Source organism: Antennarius striatus, chromosome 11 (assembly GCF_040054535.1).
Source record: "Antennarius striatus isolate MH-2024 chromosome 11, ASM4005453v1, whole genome shotgun sequence".
NCBI lineage: Eukaryota > Metazoa > Chordata > Actinopteri > Lophiiformes > Antennariidae > Antennarius > Antennarius striatus.
Genome location: NC_090786.1, coordinates 8,183,840 through 8,199,974, shown reverse-complemented (window position 1 = coordinate 8,199,974; position 16,135 = coordinate 8,183,840). Strand labels below are relative to the sequence as shown.

At 40.6% G+C, this 16,135-nt stretch overlaps 3 protein-coding genes across 6 annotated transcripts; 1 reads left to right on the top strand and 2 right to left on the bottom strand.

Moving 5' to 3' along the window:
- Nucleotides 1-35: 35 nt before the first annotated feature.
- Nucleotides 36-5,324, bottom strand: ecd (ecdysoneless homolog (Drosophila)). Its single transcript, XM_068327431.1, has 13 exons — nt 4,773-5,324; nt 4,559-4,676; nt 4,345-4,432; nt 4,036-4,214; nt 3,731-3,923; nt 3,487-3,615; nt 3,250-3,375; nt 2,991-3,076; nt 2,783-2,886; nt 2,166-2,427; nt 1,876-1,943; nt 1,599-1,801; nt 36-815 (listed from the first exon to the last, which is right to left on the bottom strand). Exons 1-13 carry the CDS (start codon nt 4,975-4,977, stop codon nt 606-608), a joined length of 1,971 nt encoding a protein of 656 aa, XP_068183532.1. The 5' UTR covers nt 4,978-5,324; the 3' UTR covers nt 36-605.
- A 264-nt stretch (nt 5,325-5,588) lies between these two features.
- Nucleotides 5,589-13,989, top strand: fam149b1 (family with sequence similarity 149 member B1). Of its 4 annotated transcripts, none has more exons than XM_068327009.1 (16): nt 5,589-6,192; nt 6,673-6,789; nt 7,159-7,247; nt 7,846-7,994; nt 8,138-8,281; nt 9,067-9,228; nt 9,350-9,531; nt 9,620-9,762; nt 10,268-10,336; nt 10,749-10,861; nt 10,971-11,195; nt 11,995-12,157; nt 12,313-12,438; nt 12,527-12,608; nt 12,934-13,071; nt 13,212-13,989. In XM_068327009.1, exons 2-16 carry the CDS (start codon nt 6,726-6,728, stop codon nt 13,292-13,294), a joined length of 1,932 nt encoding a protein of 643 aa, XP_068183110.1. In that variant the 5' UTR covers nt 5,589-6,192; nt 6,673-6,725; the 3' UTR covers nt 13,295-13,989. The 4 variants fall into 4 exon arrangements, with proteins under 4 accessions (XP_068183110.1, XP_068183107.1, XP_068183109.1 ...); XM_068327006.1 differs by having other exon boundaries at nt 5,590-6,192; nt 7,103-7,247; XM_068327007.1 differs by having other exon boundaries at nt 5,593-6,192; nt 7,103-7,247; nt 11,995-12,118.
- A 151-nt stretch (nt 13,990-14,140) lies between these two features.
- Nucleotides 14,141-16,048, bottom strand: dnajc9 (DnaJ (Hsp40) homolog, subfamily C, member 9). The gene is made up of 5 exons (XM_068328194.1): nt 15,708-16,048; nt 15,089-15,229; nt 14,680-14,934; nt 14,492-14,578; nt 14,141-14,408 (listed from the first exon to the last, which is right to left on the bottom strand). Exons 1-5 carry the CDS (start codon nt 15,879-15,881, stop codon nt 14,307-14,309), a joined length of 759 nt encoding a protein of 252 aa, XP_068184295.1. The 5' UTR covers nt 15,882-16,048; the 3' UTR covers nt 14,141-14,306.
- Between the last annotated feature and the right edge of the window lie 87 nt (nt 16,049-16,135).

Sequence of the window (16,135 nt, the reverse complement as noted above, 5' to 3'; positions counted from 1 at the left end):
CAAGGCTTTATTTCCAAAAAATGTTTATTGTTTCAAACAAACACATGTAAGTGCTATCAAAAACCCTGCGATGTCTCAAAAACATGTTGAGGATAATTTTTTTCTGCTGCATATGCTGTTCTGGTCTGACGCTCAAGTTAACTTAAACTGACACCATGAGACCAGATGGCAGAATCCTGGTGCATAAGATATTAAAGAACTGGAAGATTAATTTTATATTGTTATAAAAAGTATGACCATTAAACACATCTAATAGGGACATCATAGAAAATTTCACACTGACGTAGATCAAACAGGTAACAGCTTGAAAAAAAAATACAAAATTGTTATGTCCTACAAATTATTCCATCATCAATGTATTCTTCAATAGTTCTAATGTCCTTGTATTAGCTGTCCCTACTTTTTTTTATATTTGCATATTTCGTATTAACTGGCATCAACAGAGAAGCAGGTTTAGACACAATCCAAACAAATTTAGAAAATGTGCTCCACATTTTTATGAATGCGTTTTCGCAGCATGAACACAGCATTCACAGCATGTATGGTAGGACTGTCTATTGTGTCTTTGAGTCTACAAAATATCATCTTATTCTATTTTTCATCAGTCATGAGGGATCAGCGTTGGGTGGTAGATGTATGCCCAGACTCTGTATGAGGTTAGAAGCTGGCCCAGCTAGTCCAGCCTGGCAGCTGAGGGACTCCAGCAGGTTTGTGACCAGGTTGAGGTCGATATCAAGAGGCTGGATCTCCTCCTGCATTGGGGGACTGTCTACAGCCGAAGGATTAGAGCCATTGTCCTGGCCTGGTCTGGAATTCTGGAAAATAGATTAGCAAAAACGTTATCAGGAGAATTTATGCTTGAAATGTATGTGTGCCAACCAGCAACAGGTTAATACCTTTTTTTTTCTGGGGCAGACAAAAAATTCACTCATGTGAGATAATGAAGTTCAAATTATAGCTAAAAGTGGGATGACTCAGTTTGGTGTCAAATTTCCTGACCTAGATCTTGAGAGAGACCATTCAGGGTAAAATACTGACTTTCTTGAAGTATCTAATAATGAAAATTGTATTTCAAATTATAAAGGTAGACTTTCATGGTCAAGGGGCATATTATGAGGATTAAACTATTGTGGGAGTGGTGCAATGGCGTAATGGAATGAGCTCGCTATCAAGAATTTGGGAAGTCTACTTCTCTAAATAACTTGTACTAAATTTCTGATATTATGTTTTCCCATTCCAGGAAGACTTATGGTATCAGACACGAAGCTCCCTACAGCAGTGGTGGGCAACTTTTTGAATGGTGGGCCACACAGAGTTCTAAAATTTGACAGACGGTCCAGCTGAGGAGCAGATAAATGGAGTGTAATATGTAAAATGAAATGTTAGAACCATTATATAAAATATTTTGGCCTTTAAAAGGCAGCAAAGCATACATATGCAAGGATTATGGTAAAAATTATTTTACAATTGCATTTATTTCATAAAATTAATTATATAGTTTAAACAAGTTTGGCAGGCCAACTTACAAAGCATAATGGGCCACACATGGCCCGTGGGTCATCGTTTGCCCATGTCTGCCCTAGAGGGTCTAAATTTACCTTCAGAGTGAAGCTTTGTCCAATATTTGTGCTTTTCAGCTCCTGATCCATCTGGTCCATGTATCCTCTAAGACCATCCAAAGTTTGTGCTCCATCCATCTCTGCTCGACCAGACAATCCCTGCTCTTCCTCCGCTTCCTCATCATCATCATCATCATCATCATCATCTAAATCATCTGAATCAAGTTCTTCCTGTTTGCTTCCTATTAAATTGAAAAAGTCAGTTTCAGCACTAGAACATACAACTAGTCATTTTGATTTTATTTCATAATCATACCAAGTAGTCTGTCCAGTGCGTTTGCCATGGAGTCTGGGTCAAGACTGAAAGGCAGAGTTGAGCTACTCCTAGACAACAACAACAACAACAAAAATATATATATATAGAAGCTGGCCTGAAAGATTGTTGGTGGAGTAATGCCACTACTTGATTTAACACCACAAAACTGGGTGGAAGAGTAGTTACTGATAGAATAGTATTTTTCCCTGTGACAAAAGAAATGTAATTTATGTTATAAGTGTGCATTCCCATGGAAAACATTCTCAGCCTTGGTTGTCTATCTATCTTACCAGGGCAGTTCAGCACCCTCATGTGATGACATGGCACTGAGGAAGTTCTTCACCCCTTGACTGACTGCTACCATAGTGTAACCACACTCTTCTTCCTCCTCATCCTCATCCTGTGTGTCCTTTTTCTCTTTCTTGGTGCTCTTAACCTGCTGTTTCTGTTCAGTGGAACTGGACTTTTGGTTGCCAACATCTGCTGTACCCAGACTTCTCTCTTTCAACATACGTTCCAGATCCTGAGCTGTGATATCCAACCAGCTATCACCTGAAGATGGACATAAGAGAAAAAAGTAATGGTTGAAAGAGAAACAGAGAAGAAAATGGAGGTTATACTGTAATTCAAAAGATCAAGAAAATGAAAGTGGAGATAGACAAAAAGACAAAAGAAGGACTTATTTTCTGGCGAGCTGATACAGTCTTATTATACAGCAATTACCTGTATGTGAAACAGCTGAACGTAAGAAGCCTCTAAGTGTCTCTCAAACAAATACAGTACTAAAAACCATTAAGAATGCAAATGCACAAACATTTTTTCTCAAAGAAATTATCTTCTAAGAATGGTGACTAATTTTCTATGTTCAGACACGCACACATTTCATTCAAAGCAGATTTTTACTCACTGTCCTCTTGGGGGAGCTGTGACTCTTTTTTCTTCAGCTCTTCCAAACTGAAGGTATCGCTGCTGTGCAGCAACTGCAGAACCTCCTCACCTGGGGACAAGGCACTAAGACAACATACACAACAGGTACATTCAGACTGATGTACTCCACTGCCAGTAGTGGGTATGTCAAAAGTGTTAACCATCATATCACATACTCATGTACTCACTTTGATTTTGAAGCAACACACTGTCTGAAGAAGTTTTCTGCAGATCTTGTCAGTTCTTTATAATGAGCAGATCCTTCCAGTTCTCCCTGCATTTTACAATAGTAAAAATGACAAATAAATTGCTCAGTGCAACAGAGGAATGCTGAATGTGTTGTTTCTTCAATAATGTTTGCTTTTATATTTAATTTAACCTACATGTAGCCAAATACTCTCACTACGCTTCCTCTGGACCTTATATCGTTCAGATTCTGAGACTAACCTGGAAGTAGTCAATCCTTTTAAGACTGTCCAAAAAGGATTTCCATTGAGGGTTACAGCAGACAGGGGCATCAGGCTTTAAGGATGGTAGCCTGCACCTGGAGCACAAGATTTCAAATCCGTGGGCCTGGAAGCAGGACACACAGAATAAGAAACATTCAAATGGAACACTGTTGATTGACCATTAAAAGTTATCAACACAGACCAGGATTTAGAGGTCACACAGATATTATCTTACCAGTTTCATGCCAAGCTCATAGGCTTTGTACTGGGGATCAGAGTGAGGGGGAAGAGTGAAGCCACTCCTTCGGTCTGGGGTAAAATGTTGCTGCTGTAGCTGGGCGTACAGGCAACGTGTGAAAGTCACCTTGACATATACATAGGTTTGGTTTAAAAACAAATACATTACAGCATCACATCACAACAAGGTCAAAATATATTTTTCCAAATCTGTGACAATCATGTAGATTAAGCATGGTTACCGAGGTGAGTACTCTTGTATCAGGAGGAAAGGTCTTAAAGCTTCGACAAGCCTGTAGATCCACTGGATCCCGCAGGTAGAACGCTGACACTGCTGGGGCAACCAAGTCTGGTCGTCGTTCTAACACCATGGCAATACTTGCCGGCAAGAAACAGTGTGCATGATGGAGGTTGGTTTTAATCTTCCCTGGATACCTATGTAGGGAGAAGAGATTAATATGCTCTTACATTAACAGCACATTTTGTAAGCAATAACTTTGTAGGAAAGAAGTATGACATTATTTGTGTTACTTAAATATCATCTCACCCCTCTAATCGTTTCCTCACAGTGGAACAGATCTTGGGGTTTGCCTGACAGGCCTCTGGATGGGCGGAGAGTAATTCAAGAGCTTGTGAAATACTTGGTACTATATCCTTTGAGAACCCTACTGTACTGGATTTGGATGGACAGGGCAGGATATGCAGTTTTCCCCTATAAAAGAAGACCTGCAAAAGATGATCAAATCAAAGAGAATATACAGTCAGCACAGACAACGACAAAGGGAGATGTTTCAGTACCAACAAAAAACAAGAACTACTGAAAAATTATATGTTCCATTATATCTGGCTGACTCACTCTGTTTTCACTGGAATCTGGATTTAGCCACTTGGGGAGAAAATCTGCTGCTTCTATGAGAAGAAACTCTCCATCATTGTCTTTAACTCTTCATCAAACAAGACAGATTGAAAAATAGTGATAAATAAGCAAATGACAGACAATTGAAGTGGACTCATAGTGAAAATTGTGATTTTATGGAGTTCATCATATACAAATCAACATTGTGTCTCACCTGGCTGCAAGCTCTGGGAAGGCCGCTGTGATTTGTTGCAGGAGGTAAACAATAAACCATTCATCCTCAACATTGTCCCCAAACTGAGTACTACCTCCAATGTGAGCAGGGGTGTCTCCTATCAATTACAAGAACAATAATACAGTATTGAGTTTGATTACAACGATATTACAACGACATTTAAAACAATTAAAATCTGCGTTAAAATTATTACCTTTCTCGGGATGATACTTGAGATTGAATGACTGATGCTGCCAGATGTACTGCATCAAGAGTGGGGCAAACTTTGACAAAATCGTCTCTGCTAGATGCGTGAGATGGTCCTCAGCCTTCTGTGAATCTGAACCGACTGGTTGGATCAAGAAGAGTCTGTACTGAACCATGTCTTCCAGCATCACTCTCCTTTGCAGCAGGTCCATTGTGGTTGTTTTGTTTCAAATACTTGTTTAAATAAAGCGGATCAATGTTATACAAATATACATAAGTAATATAAGTACAACAGTGTAATACACAAACCGTTTTGGATTGTCCCTAGATTTAACTAGAAGAATGAAGCATTAGCATTGCCAATAGGCTCCGTAGGTTACAGCTAATTTCAAGAATGCATTATTGATAATGAAATATCTATCCGTTGGAAGTTACAATAAACCATCTTCACACTTGTATTTTAAACGTGAGAGGAATATCAATATATTTCGGATAGATTTAAATTCGTAATAAGTAAAACTTGGATTTCATCTAACGTTAATATCACGCCGTCATTATTTAGGTCCTACTACGAATTATGGTCGACTATCTCGATCGGGCACGAAAGAATAGTTCCTACAATTTATGTAATTTACTTTCGGTGTTTTCAAAATTATAATAATTCGTACCAGATCAAATTCATACATAAAAATATATTAAATATATAAAAATAAGCCAAAAGTTTCGTCAAATCTTAGCTTCAGTAAACAAAAAACACCAACATACTCAACCATTGAGTAGCGGATACATGTCAAGATCGCGCTCGGGTTACCGCTATGTGTACCGGGTACTGTAGTGAAATAGCTGCCAATGGCGACGATTTTTGTAGTTATCTATAATCAATTTCCCGTGAGGCTACGGGAAAACGAAGATGCGTATCCATGGCAGCTGTGTTATTGTTGTCGGGGGCGGTGTTAGCGTCGGGAAAGGAAACCATTTAAATTGCAGTCAGCTAGCTTTAGCTAACGCTGTAATGTGCTATACTCATTTTAAAGATGTAAACTTAGACTAATGGGGACCTTTTCGACCAGATATAATACAAATATGTTGTATGAGCCTTATCCTACAGATAAATGTCTCTTAAATGAGAAAATAAGGCTGGTCGTGCGTTTTTGATGTATCTGTCCGTAAACATAACGCTAGGATATTAGACGTGGCCTCGGCTGCAACAATTAGGAAGGACGCTACTATCTGTAGCCAAAACCCTGGCTACCTTTACGCTGCAAGTCTATAGGACTCATAGGAAATGTCTGACCTCCATCTAAACTGTTCTCAGCGAGTCCTGGACATATTGACAGGGACGGCAGAGACCTGGAGCTTTTAAAACGTAGCCAAACGAGAATGATTTCACGATACAACCGAAGACCCGTGTCGCATAAACTTGAGATGTGAGTACCCAACACGAAGAAGTGTGTAAAGTTTTATTTTTTGTCAGTAGCTAGAGACTGATTGATGTTTGAGATGAATGGCTGAGGTCACAGTGCGATATCGTATTTTTTATTCTTCTACCTGGCTTAGACATAATAATAATAATAATAATAATAATAATAATAGACCTTTATTGTCCCACTGTGGGGAAATTTGTGACATAGCAGGCAGCCCATGATGATGTCTGGTAGTGAAGAGATAAATCCTTCATTAAACTTCTAACTCACCCTTTAATTCGCATTTGAATGATTCAATGTTGTCATGATTTGGACAACCCAGTAAATTTAACTATTTTAGTAGTTAGTAAGCTCAGATATTCAGAATCACCAGTATGGTCCTGCAGTGAGAGCCTTCAGGTTGTCCTCACAAAATGTGATTACACTAAACATAACAGTATTACACCCTATGTATTTAATATTCTCAATCTGTTTTTTATGCAGTCGTGGGTTATCCCGAAGTAGCCTTGATCACCACCCACTCCCAGAAGAAGCAGATGATGACCAAACTGTTCAACACTACCTCCATGCCCTCCAGGAAGCCGTCTCTACTCACAACAGGTAACAGTCCTTGTGTTCCACACACAGTTACTCATGGCTTTGTCTTTGAGACAACAGTCTTGGTATTGATATAAGAAGGGAAATGTCAAACTACTTTCACCTGTTACACACACATACTGTGGGCTCTGTGTTTTGTAACATTACACTGTCTCAAGTGAATAGCTGATTCTCAAGGCCCTCTGTGGAACAAGACACCCACATGCAGCAGATTAATTGATATCCTATGCCCCCTTCAGTAAGGTGATTGAATATAATAATACAATACAATACAGACCATTTGTAACTCTCAAAAATCCCTATCATTTGCATGTAGTTCAGAAACATCTGCTGCCTCAGGCCACTCTGACTGTCCCACCGTCATCTCACTAGACTCCAATCAGTCCTGGTCAGGTATCCACAGCTCCACAGGAACTGGCATCTCCACAGAGAGGAGCTCTGTGTTCTCTTGGGGATATGATGTGAGTCTACTACTGCAGAAATTTAAATGTGATATGATGATGTCTGCTTCACTCTGTCTATCGCAAAAGAAACATTTTATAGTATGCACACACACACACACACACACACACACACACACACACACAGAACATTATTTTTGCTCCGAACAGTTGCTTATAGTTATCTTTTGACGACCCTGTGGAAAACCACTCAACATACAACCAGTCACTATATTGTATTATTATATCTTGTTCGTCGGCTCCTTGTTTGTAGTTGTGATTCCATTGGGCATTGGGTTTCTATTTAAGTTAGGCTTCCTAGTCTTAGCTGGTCTCTCAAAACTTTTATGGGACTTAATAATTTATTTAGTTTGATATCTACTATCTGATTCTGCAAAGAAAAAAATACTTTCTGTACATTTTTAAAATTTTGTTACAGCATATGAATAATCCATCTTGACCAAAAACTTGCACTCACATCCCAGGAGGCCGGGAAACATTAGACATGTTGCCCATGTCTAATGAGTAGCTTGAAAAGCAGAAAGCTATTCTGTAAGAACAGAGCAGTGACTAGCTTTCATTTCTGTGTTTCTGTGTCTTTTTGTTTTTTATCCCGTAGGAGTTCGATAAGGCAGCATCCCTGCAGGTGCAGCAGATGTTTGAGGAAATCGACAAAGAGCTATATGAGGGGGGAGGCGAGGGAGAAGGGATTCTCCAGGGGCTGCAGGATGAATGTCAGCAGTGGGCCACACGCTTTCCACATCTCCGGTATATTATCAACAATTTCCTAAGGACCCCTGACCTTTTACCTCTCAGTGAAGCAGGGTATCAGATAAGTCATTGTTGTCTTAAAATATTATTTTACTTGTTAATTCATGGTGCATGTGCGTATGTGTGCATGTGTTGCTCAGCATCTTGGGGGCTCAACTGATGTGTCCCAGTGACGAAGGTTTCCGGTGGTACGCCACTTCAATGAAAGACTGCTCATCCATCAGTCCATCAGCAGGCAAAGAGGATGTTGTAAAGTCCCAGGAGAAAGGAAAGGGCAGCAATGAGTAAGTTATTCACTACAGACTCACTGGGTGATTATCTGAAAGCTGACTGACACATGAGGTCAAAGTAAGATATATTTCCATGGCGTATAACACTGATAGGAATTGGTTTTATAAATATTAGTTGGTTGTGATGTTAAATCTCAGTTTAGGAAGTCACAGCAGGCAGTTACAGTTTGTCATTTTCTGTATACTGGGCCCTGTGATGAGCTGGTGTCTCATCCAGGATGTACCACACCTCTCACCCATAGCCAGCTGAGATACACTCTGTAGCACACCTGTTACATGTAAGGCGGATAAGCGTCAGTAGACGAGATGACTGGTCGTACCATTGTTTTCATGCCAAACGTGAATAAAAAACAAAGCCATTCTACAGTCTTTATGTTTGAGATTGCAGGACTGTGTTCTATATAACCATCTGTTTAGCAGTCTAAGAGCTGTCCAGATGACTGGCGTTAGCACATCAATTATAGAGGAGTCGGGGCTGACTGTGGTTTTGTGACCTAGATAATCTGGCTTGTTTGTCAACCTTGCATGCCAAAGTCATGCTGAGTACCGTAGTTGTGATTAATAGTTGTTAGATCTGCTGCTGTTCATGGTAGACTGGTTGCTAGAGAACACTACCAAAGTCTGGCTTATTGACAGACTTGGCATAATGGTCTGGTGTGTTTATGTTTTATGAAAGATTGTTTGTGTCCGGATTTCCTTCTTCTTTTGTGCTCATATCTGTGTTCTATTTACAATGTAGAAATTAATGTTTCATTTTTGTTCTCTTCTCTTGGGGACAGGTTGAATGTGCAGGGGAGGAGAGCAATCCTGATAAGGTCCTATTCAGCAGACTTGGATGGGGCTTTTGGCACATCTAGCAGCTCCTCTAGTCAAGACAAGCCAAGACCGATTGAAGTGGAGGGTCTTATGGAGGAATACCTGGCTTTCGATAGCAGAGACTTGTGAGTAACTTCTCCCTCATGCCACACAGAGATGTTCTTGTTCCAGAAAGTGAAGTCATTCTTAGATGGAGTCCGAACATTCTTAGATTGTTCAACTACTTTATATAATTTTCCTGAATAGGGAGGATGAGCTGGAGCAGGACTGTTTGGAGGCAGGTCGGCGGCGTCACCCTCTGCCTCCTGTCTCACCATACCGGTGTCGCCACCAAGCAGTCCTCGATCTGCTGTTTGATGATGTTTGGCGGGAGCTGGTTGGCTGGACGAAAGACCTGGTTCAACGACACTGGGAGTGCTGCACCTCATGTAGGACTGAATTGAACTACTTTTTGCAAGCATTAGACCTAAAATACTGTACAGTAACAATACACTGTATTTGGACTGGGATTGGCAGCTGACAAAAAGATTTCAGGGAACCTTAGTCCAGTGCAGCAGAAGTCCGAACATCCCTTAATGCTGCTCTCCATGCCGCCCATGATGCCACCGAAAGTGAGCCACAGTAGGGTGCCCCCACTCACAGCTTGCCTGCAACTGCAGGTCAGTAGTCTAGGGGTGATCATTTCCTTTCCTGGTAATGGAGGTCACTTCAAACCTCCAAATGTTTATTTTTTATTCTTCATAATTTTTCATTGGATTTTTATCAGATGAAACATATTCAACATTTATAATTAATAATTATTATTATTGAGAAAGAACATGTCTTCAAGTTGTCATCTTAGCCCTGAGAGTAGATAAGAGTTGCTTAGCATGACTAACTGTGAACTCTTCAAAATACACATCTTCCACAAACAAGAATAATTTGTCACTTTTTCACTTTGCCTGTTGCAGTTTCAGTCTCTCCACGTTTCCATTTCATTAACTTGTATCACTGTTTTCTTTCCTTCCCTCTTTATTCTCTGACCTTCTTACCCATGTTTTCCTGTTGCCTCTTTCTTTTCCTCTATCTTTGTTTCATCATGTTTTTAATTTATCTGTGCTCTTATCCCTTCTCCCTTTCTTTACCCACCATCTCCTTTTGGCCATGCCTTTTTTCTCCTTAAAGAACACAAAGTCAAGGGGCTCAAAGCAAAAATCCAGGCGGAAATCCAAAAAGCAGAAAAGACCTTCCAGTGTATGTAACTTTCTTGCTTAGAGCCAACATGGTGACTTGTGTTGTGCACACTATCCACAGTGGCTCATTATCCATATCTCTAGAATAAATGTGCTTGTGCCTGTTGATTAACACAAAAGCATCATCACTGTTCACCTCTCACTGTTCTACATGAACTGCTTTGATTTTCTTTCCTTTCTTTCTCAACAACATAGTTGGAATAATCTGCTAGTTGTTTCATTTGTTGCCTTATGTAAGTGTTGTGAATGTTAATTTTGTTGATGAACATTTGATATAGGATCCCCTCTACGTCACTGCATGAATCACTGTTTTATAATAGGCTGCATTGCACCTATGGAACTGACTTAGCACATTGAAACTGGCCTTACTGTACTATATAATCTATTTTTCTCTCCTTCATCCCATTCTGAAGTCTGGGAAGGTCCCGAGCGGAGCAACAACAACCCAGCAAAACCTGAACGACCTCATAGTGATCCATAGCATCCCGCTGCAGCAGAGAAACCTGACTGCGCTGGAAAGAAACCAGTAGGAACATATTACACTTTAAATTGGAAGCATGCACTGTACAGTCAGTTGACAGAAAGTGGAAATACACCATTCATCAGTTCCGCTTACCTCCGTCCTTCCTATGTAGGGAACCAGAAGAACGTACGTGTCACAGACCAGGCTCCAGTGTGGTACCTTCCAGCAAACACCGCCCTCGTCGAACCCTGGACCAGAGCTATACCCTGCTGCCCCGTGCAGCACACTCTGCTCGACGCAGAAACCCTCCTCCCCGAACACTCATGCCACTCGTTCCCAGTCTGAGCCAGTCTGGCGCTGCAGGATCCATGGATGAGGTCATCCGTGGGACACGACTGTGAGTTTTGGCATTGCAGGAAACCCTGCAATGCAACCTTGCTCCTATAGTTTCTGAGGTTGTGCAAATGGGGAGTAGGCTTCTCTTTTAACTTATGCCCCGTGGCTCAGTAATTTATTTTTGAAACCAACTTCACAGATGAACTTGTCATAACCCTGTATAAAGGAGTAATGGTGTGAATTTTGCTTAGTTTTATTTCTTATTAAGGCTAGAATATAAATTCAGCAACTGCTGCATTTATTATCAAACAGTAAACCTACATCACTAGGTCATATTTTATGAAGAAATATTTTATCTTAAGAAACATGCATATACATTTCATTTAAGTGTGGACTGTGAGAATCCATGAGCCGTGCCTGGCCAAGAAACAGACAGCACAAACCCATCTCCTGATCCACAACTTATTTTTACTTTTTGATTTTTTTGAATAGCTTGTTCCCCCAATCCTGTCGTCTTGGTAAACTAAGCAAACCATCTTTAGCTCTAGCTCCGCAGAAGACCATTTTATCCCTTTATACCTTCGATTATAGCAGGCAGAAAAGGGGGGAGGAACCTCCTCCCAGATGAAGAGTGATCCTGGTGCAGGAGATGGTGTTATATGATGTGCTGCTTGACATTATTGGAGAAAAACTGAATTTTCAGGCAGTTCAAGTTTGCTTTTATCTGTAAAAGAGTTTAAGTGCCTTTGGTATGAAGCTTTTCATTTTTAATTTTGCAAATGTGTTATTTATACAAAAAAGGTGAAAACCACACAAACACTTTAAACATGTCCTTTAAAGGTGTGCATCTTCCTCCACAGACCTACAGCAAATGACTGCCTGGTGTCTCCACTGTTGCCTTTGAGCAGGAACACACTGCTTCCGCCCATCAGCACTGGAGACCCTGAGTCGCCTCACCCAGGGCAGCAGTCCAGACCCCCACAGGTATGGCATAGCACGGCTCATGGATTCTCACCCCCACAGGTACCTACAAAGTGTCATCATTACTGTGAAAATTTGTTAATGTCAAAGAGGCTTGGGTAATGTCATACCCAATCAGTTGTCAAACAAAAATGATTAAATGCGTTATTAAAAAAATGTTTAAAATGTGTATTTGTCCATTCATTCCATGTGATTAGCGTCAGAAAGGCACATCTAGCCGTGCCCACAGTGCTGTAATTGATGAAGCTGCCAGTTCAATACCCAGAGATCGCCTCCACCTACTGGACGTATTCTCCCGCCCCAACACCACTCACACTTACAGGGTAAGATCCTCCTCATCATCACTGAATCCTACTGACTATATGAAATGTCATCACTGTTGGAGGTAGTTTTGACCCTTTCCCCCCCTAGTCGGACACTCCATTCCGACGTTCCTTCACAGTATTGGACAACATTGGGCAAGGGCGGCCAGGCAGAGCCTCTGTGGGCACAGGTCAGAAATTCTAGAGACAGCTTTCTTTCCTCGACCCCTTGATTCTTCCTCCCACATTTTTCTTTGTGGTTAAAACATGTTTAATCATTATTATGGAAACCCCTCTTTGTGATCCTGGATGAGATGTCAGAAGCAATACTTCTAGTTTTTCTTACTTTTCAGTTCTTTGGCCTGTGAAAATGAGAAAGACATGAATGCCTCCACTATCATACAAATAAACAAAGATTTATTTACAAGAAGATTTAACATGTGACCATTTAAGATGGATTTGGAATATGTTCATCATGAACGACTTGTGCATCAATTTGTTCTTTCATTCTACCAGACTCCCTTGGAATTGGTGTGACTGGCATCAGTCTTGGCATCAGTAGCTCATCCTTCCTGGACTCATTTTCCCACCATCCCTTGGGGCATTCTCCCATCGAAGATGAAGAAGAGCCAGACCCACAGACCCCTGTCCCAGGTTGGTGGAATGAAACTGGCTGAAAGAAACATCATCCATGATAGGAAATAAACGTTGCTACGGTAGCTGCTTCCACATTTATTTTCTGCCTTCATGTCTATGGCTCGTTGTCATGACATTGGTTTTTTTTAAATCTACAGCTCAGGTGGTGCCTGTGTCAGTCCAGCCTCGGACTCACACCCGGGGAAGTATCTCATCCAGAGCCAGCAGACCTGGATTCTAGATTGGCTGAAGGTTCTGGAGCTTGAAAGCATTCAGCTATACACAGAACACTAAACCTTTTTTAACAACAAGTAGCAGGTTTTTATTTCATGTCATACCACTTTGGTGGGATTTTTTTTTGTCAGAGGCCTATTTTTGTATTTCTGAAATCAGCTTATGTGGCTGCCAAACAAATAACCATCAACAGTTCCTCCACTCTCATGTACAGTATGAGATGTATGTCTGGAAATGGGTGTGTATCATGAATGTATTTATTTGTGAATGTAATGTATATTGTGCTTTGCAGTGTGTTTAACTGTGAAATGACTGCAGGGAATAACCACATAGACAGGGACAGAGGAAGAAAAACACTTGTTTCTCTATTTATAGCTGTGTAAGTTTGGTACTGTATCTTTTATAAAGATTATAATTTTAACCAGTGTAAGAAGTGAGTAAAGATTGGATTAAGACATGCCACTTTCTCTCCATTGAAATCATAAATCAGAAAATGGAGTATGATGGCTATGTAAGTGCTGACAACTCTGCAGCCTACATGCTTTTACTATAAGAGTTTATGTAGGAATAAAGGCTGCAGCATTGGGAACTTATGTAAATAACAGATTCATTCATTGTGTCTGTATTAATACTTTATTTATGGTAACTAAGTTTTCATAATTATCCAAGCAAAGTCACGCAGCTTTGGTACGTAACAGCAGGGATACTGTAAAAAGCATTGCTGTCCTGTCATTCATATTGATAATGATATCAGACAGCCACGTTACAATGGTGACAAAGCTTGAAAATCAAAGCTTTTCTTCAAATCATTTTCTTTGATTCTATTTTGTAAAAGAAATAAAAACAAGTGAAGTGTATATAAATATGAATTTATTAGTCATGAGAACAGAATCAAAGCTACTGAAGACAGACAATGGATGGCTCTGAGGAGGCAAACAGAAGGAAGTAGCCAGGTTTTCAGTAATGTGAAAAGATGTTCTTTTAATAAGCTAGTACGCTGCTGTTTTATGTCCATTTTTTCACTTCTTTCCTCTTTTGGCTTTTCCACTTTTTTTGGAGTATTTTGCTTCCAGGTCAGACAAGAAACTGTTAAAATTCTGCTCTCTGGACTTCTGTCTTTGCTGAAAATGAAGAAAGGATAAATAAAGAAAACAGACAAACAAACCACTCTTTGATTTTATAAATGGGTGTTTGAAATAGTTACCTGAAGCATCATCACAAGACTGTCATCCTGATTACCGAGCCCCATCTCCTTTTGCATTTCTTCTGCTTCTTGACGCTCCCTATCAGCCTGGAATGTCAATTGCAAATAAATTACTAAGGATTAGACAGATTTGTAAGGTGATAAAGATGAAATAAAGGAGCTGTGAGGCCTTTATGTTCAAGTCTCACCCTCTTCCTACGAGCCTTCTTCTTCTTTTCACTTTCCCGTGCAAACGCTGAAAAAGCTTCAACGTCTCCTCTATCGATGGCAGCTTGGATGATGCTGCAGAGCCTGGGTTCGTCCTCTTGGGAGCAGCACATAGCTGAGGCCATAATGGCATCCATGTCTCCCTGGTGCTGCACATACAACTGGATCACATCATCCCGCTCCTCGTCGGAGCCTTTATATTTCTTTTCAAATGCAAGGATGTCCTCAACTGTTATCTAGCACACGAGTGATGAGACAGGGCAGGTTGTCAAGACAAAGAAATCACATGTAAGTTGCTGGGTTTTAATGAATCAATAATGTCATCGCATTCACAATAAAACAATGTGTTGCCCCATAATGACCTAAAAAACGCCTGCTAAACTTCAATACCTTTGGGAAGAGCAGTCTCCAGTACTCTTCCCAGCAGCGGTCCTGACTGAGGATGTCGGACTCTTCATCCACCACCCCCTGCTCATCATAAATAGCTCTCTGCTCTTTGTCGTTTAGCACTGCATACAGCTTTCCCAACACCTGGAACAGCATAAAAAAAAAAGGTGAAGATGGCAAATTTAAAAACACCTGCAGATCTAAGTAAAAAATATGGTTAGCACTATGACTAATATTATACATATAATATTGAACATAACGTGACGATGCACTGAGCGCTGTTGGAATAAGTTATTCTGAAAATATAGGAGCACATTGTGGACTATGCAGCAATGAATGAGCAAATCTATGTCACCAGGTTATACTGGACTAACACTGTTGCATTAGATCAGTTTATTGTCGACACAGAGAAAGATTTTACCCCCCATGAGCTACGAAGATACTACGCTATTATTTTTCTAACAATGTTACTAAACCTCTCTTCTTCGACTGCAAATTGCACAAAACCATGACGCTCAATCTTATACAATCAATTCTGAGGTAACTCAACTCGAATACTAAAGCTAGCTGTGTTAGCCTGCTAGTAAACATAGCTTGACAGGTAACCACCACGAGAGGTAACCTGAAATTTCTCCGTGGCCAGCGGGTCTTCTGGAGCTCGGTCCGGGTGGACTTTAAGAGACACTTTGTAGTAGCTCCTCCGGATCTCTGCCTCGGCTGCCTCTTTCTTGATGCCCAGCACCTCGTACAGGTTGGAGGTCTTGAAGAGCTCCTGGCACCGCTCGAGCAAACCCATCCTAACGATGTGGCGTAACGTCAGTCCGAGCTTTGATAAGTAAAGTATTCACTCTGGAGGGTAGAAACTCTGACAACCTACTGGTTAAGGTCTGTACAAGTAAAATTAAACCTTTGATCTCGCTTTGTTGGAAATATTAAGTTGGCGCGCTGGCTTGTCATCTACATCCGTACGTGCAACAACGTGATGACGTAAGACCGTTAGGACACTCTTATTGGTCTGCGTTGTCGAATATGTCAAGATTATGTGTTGAG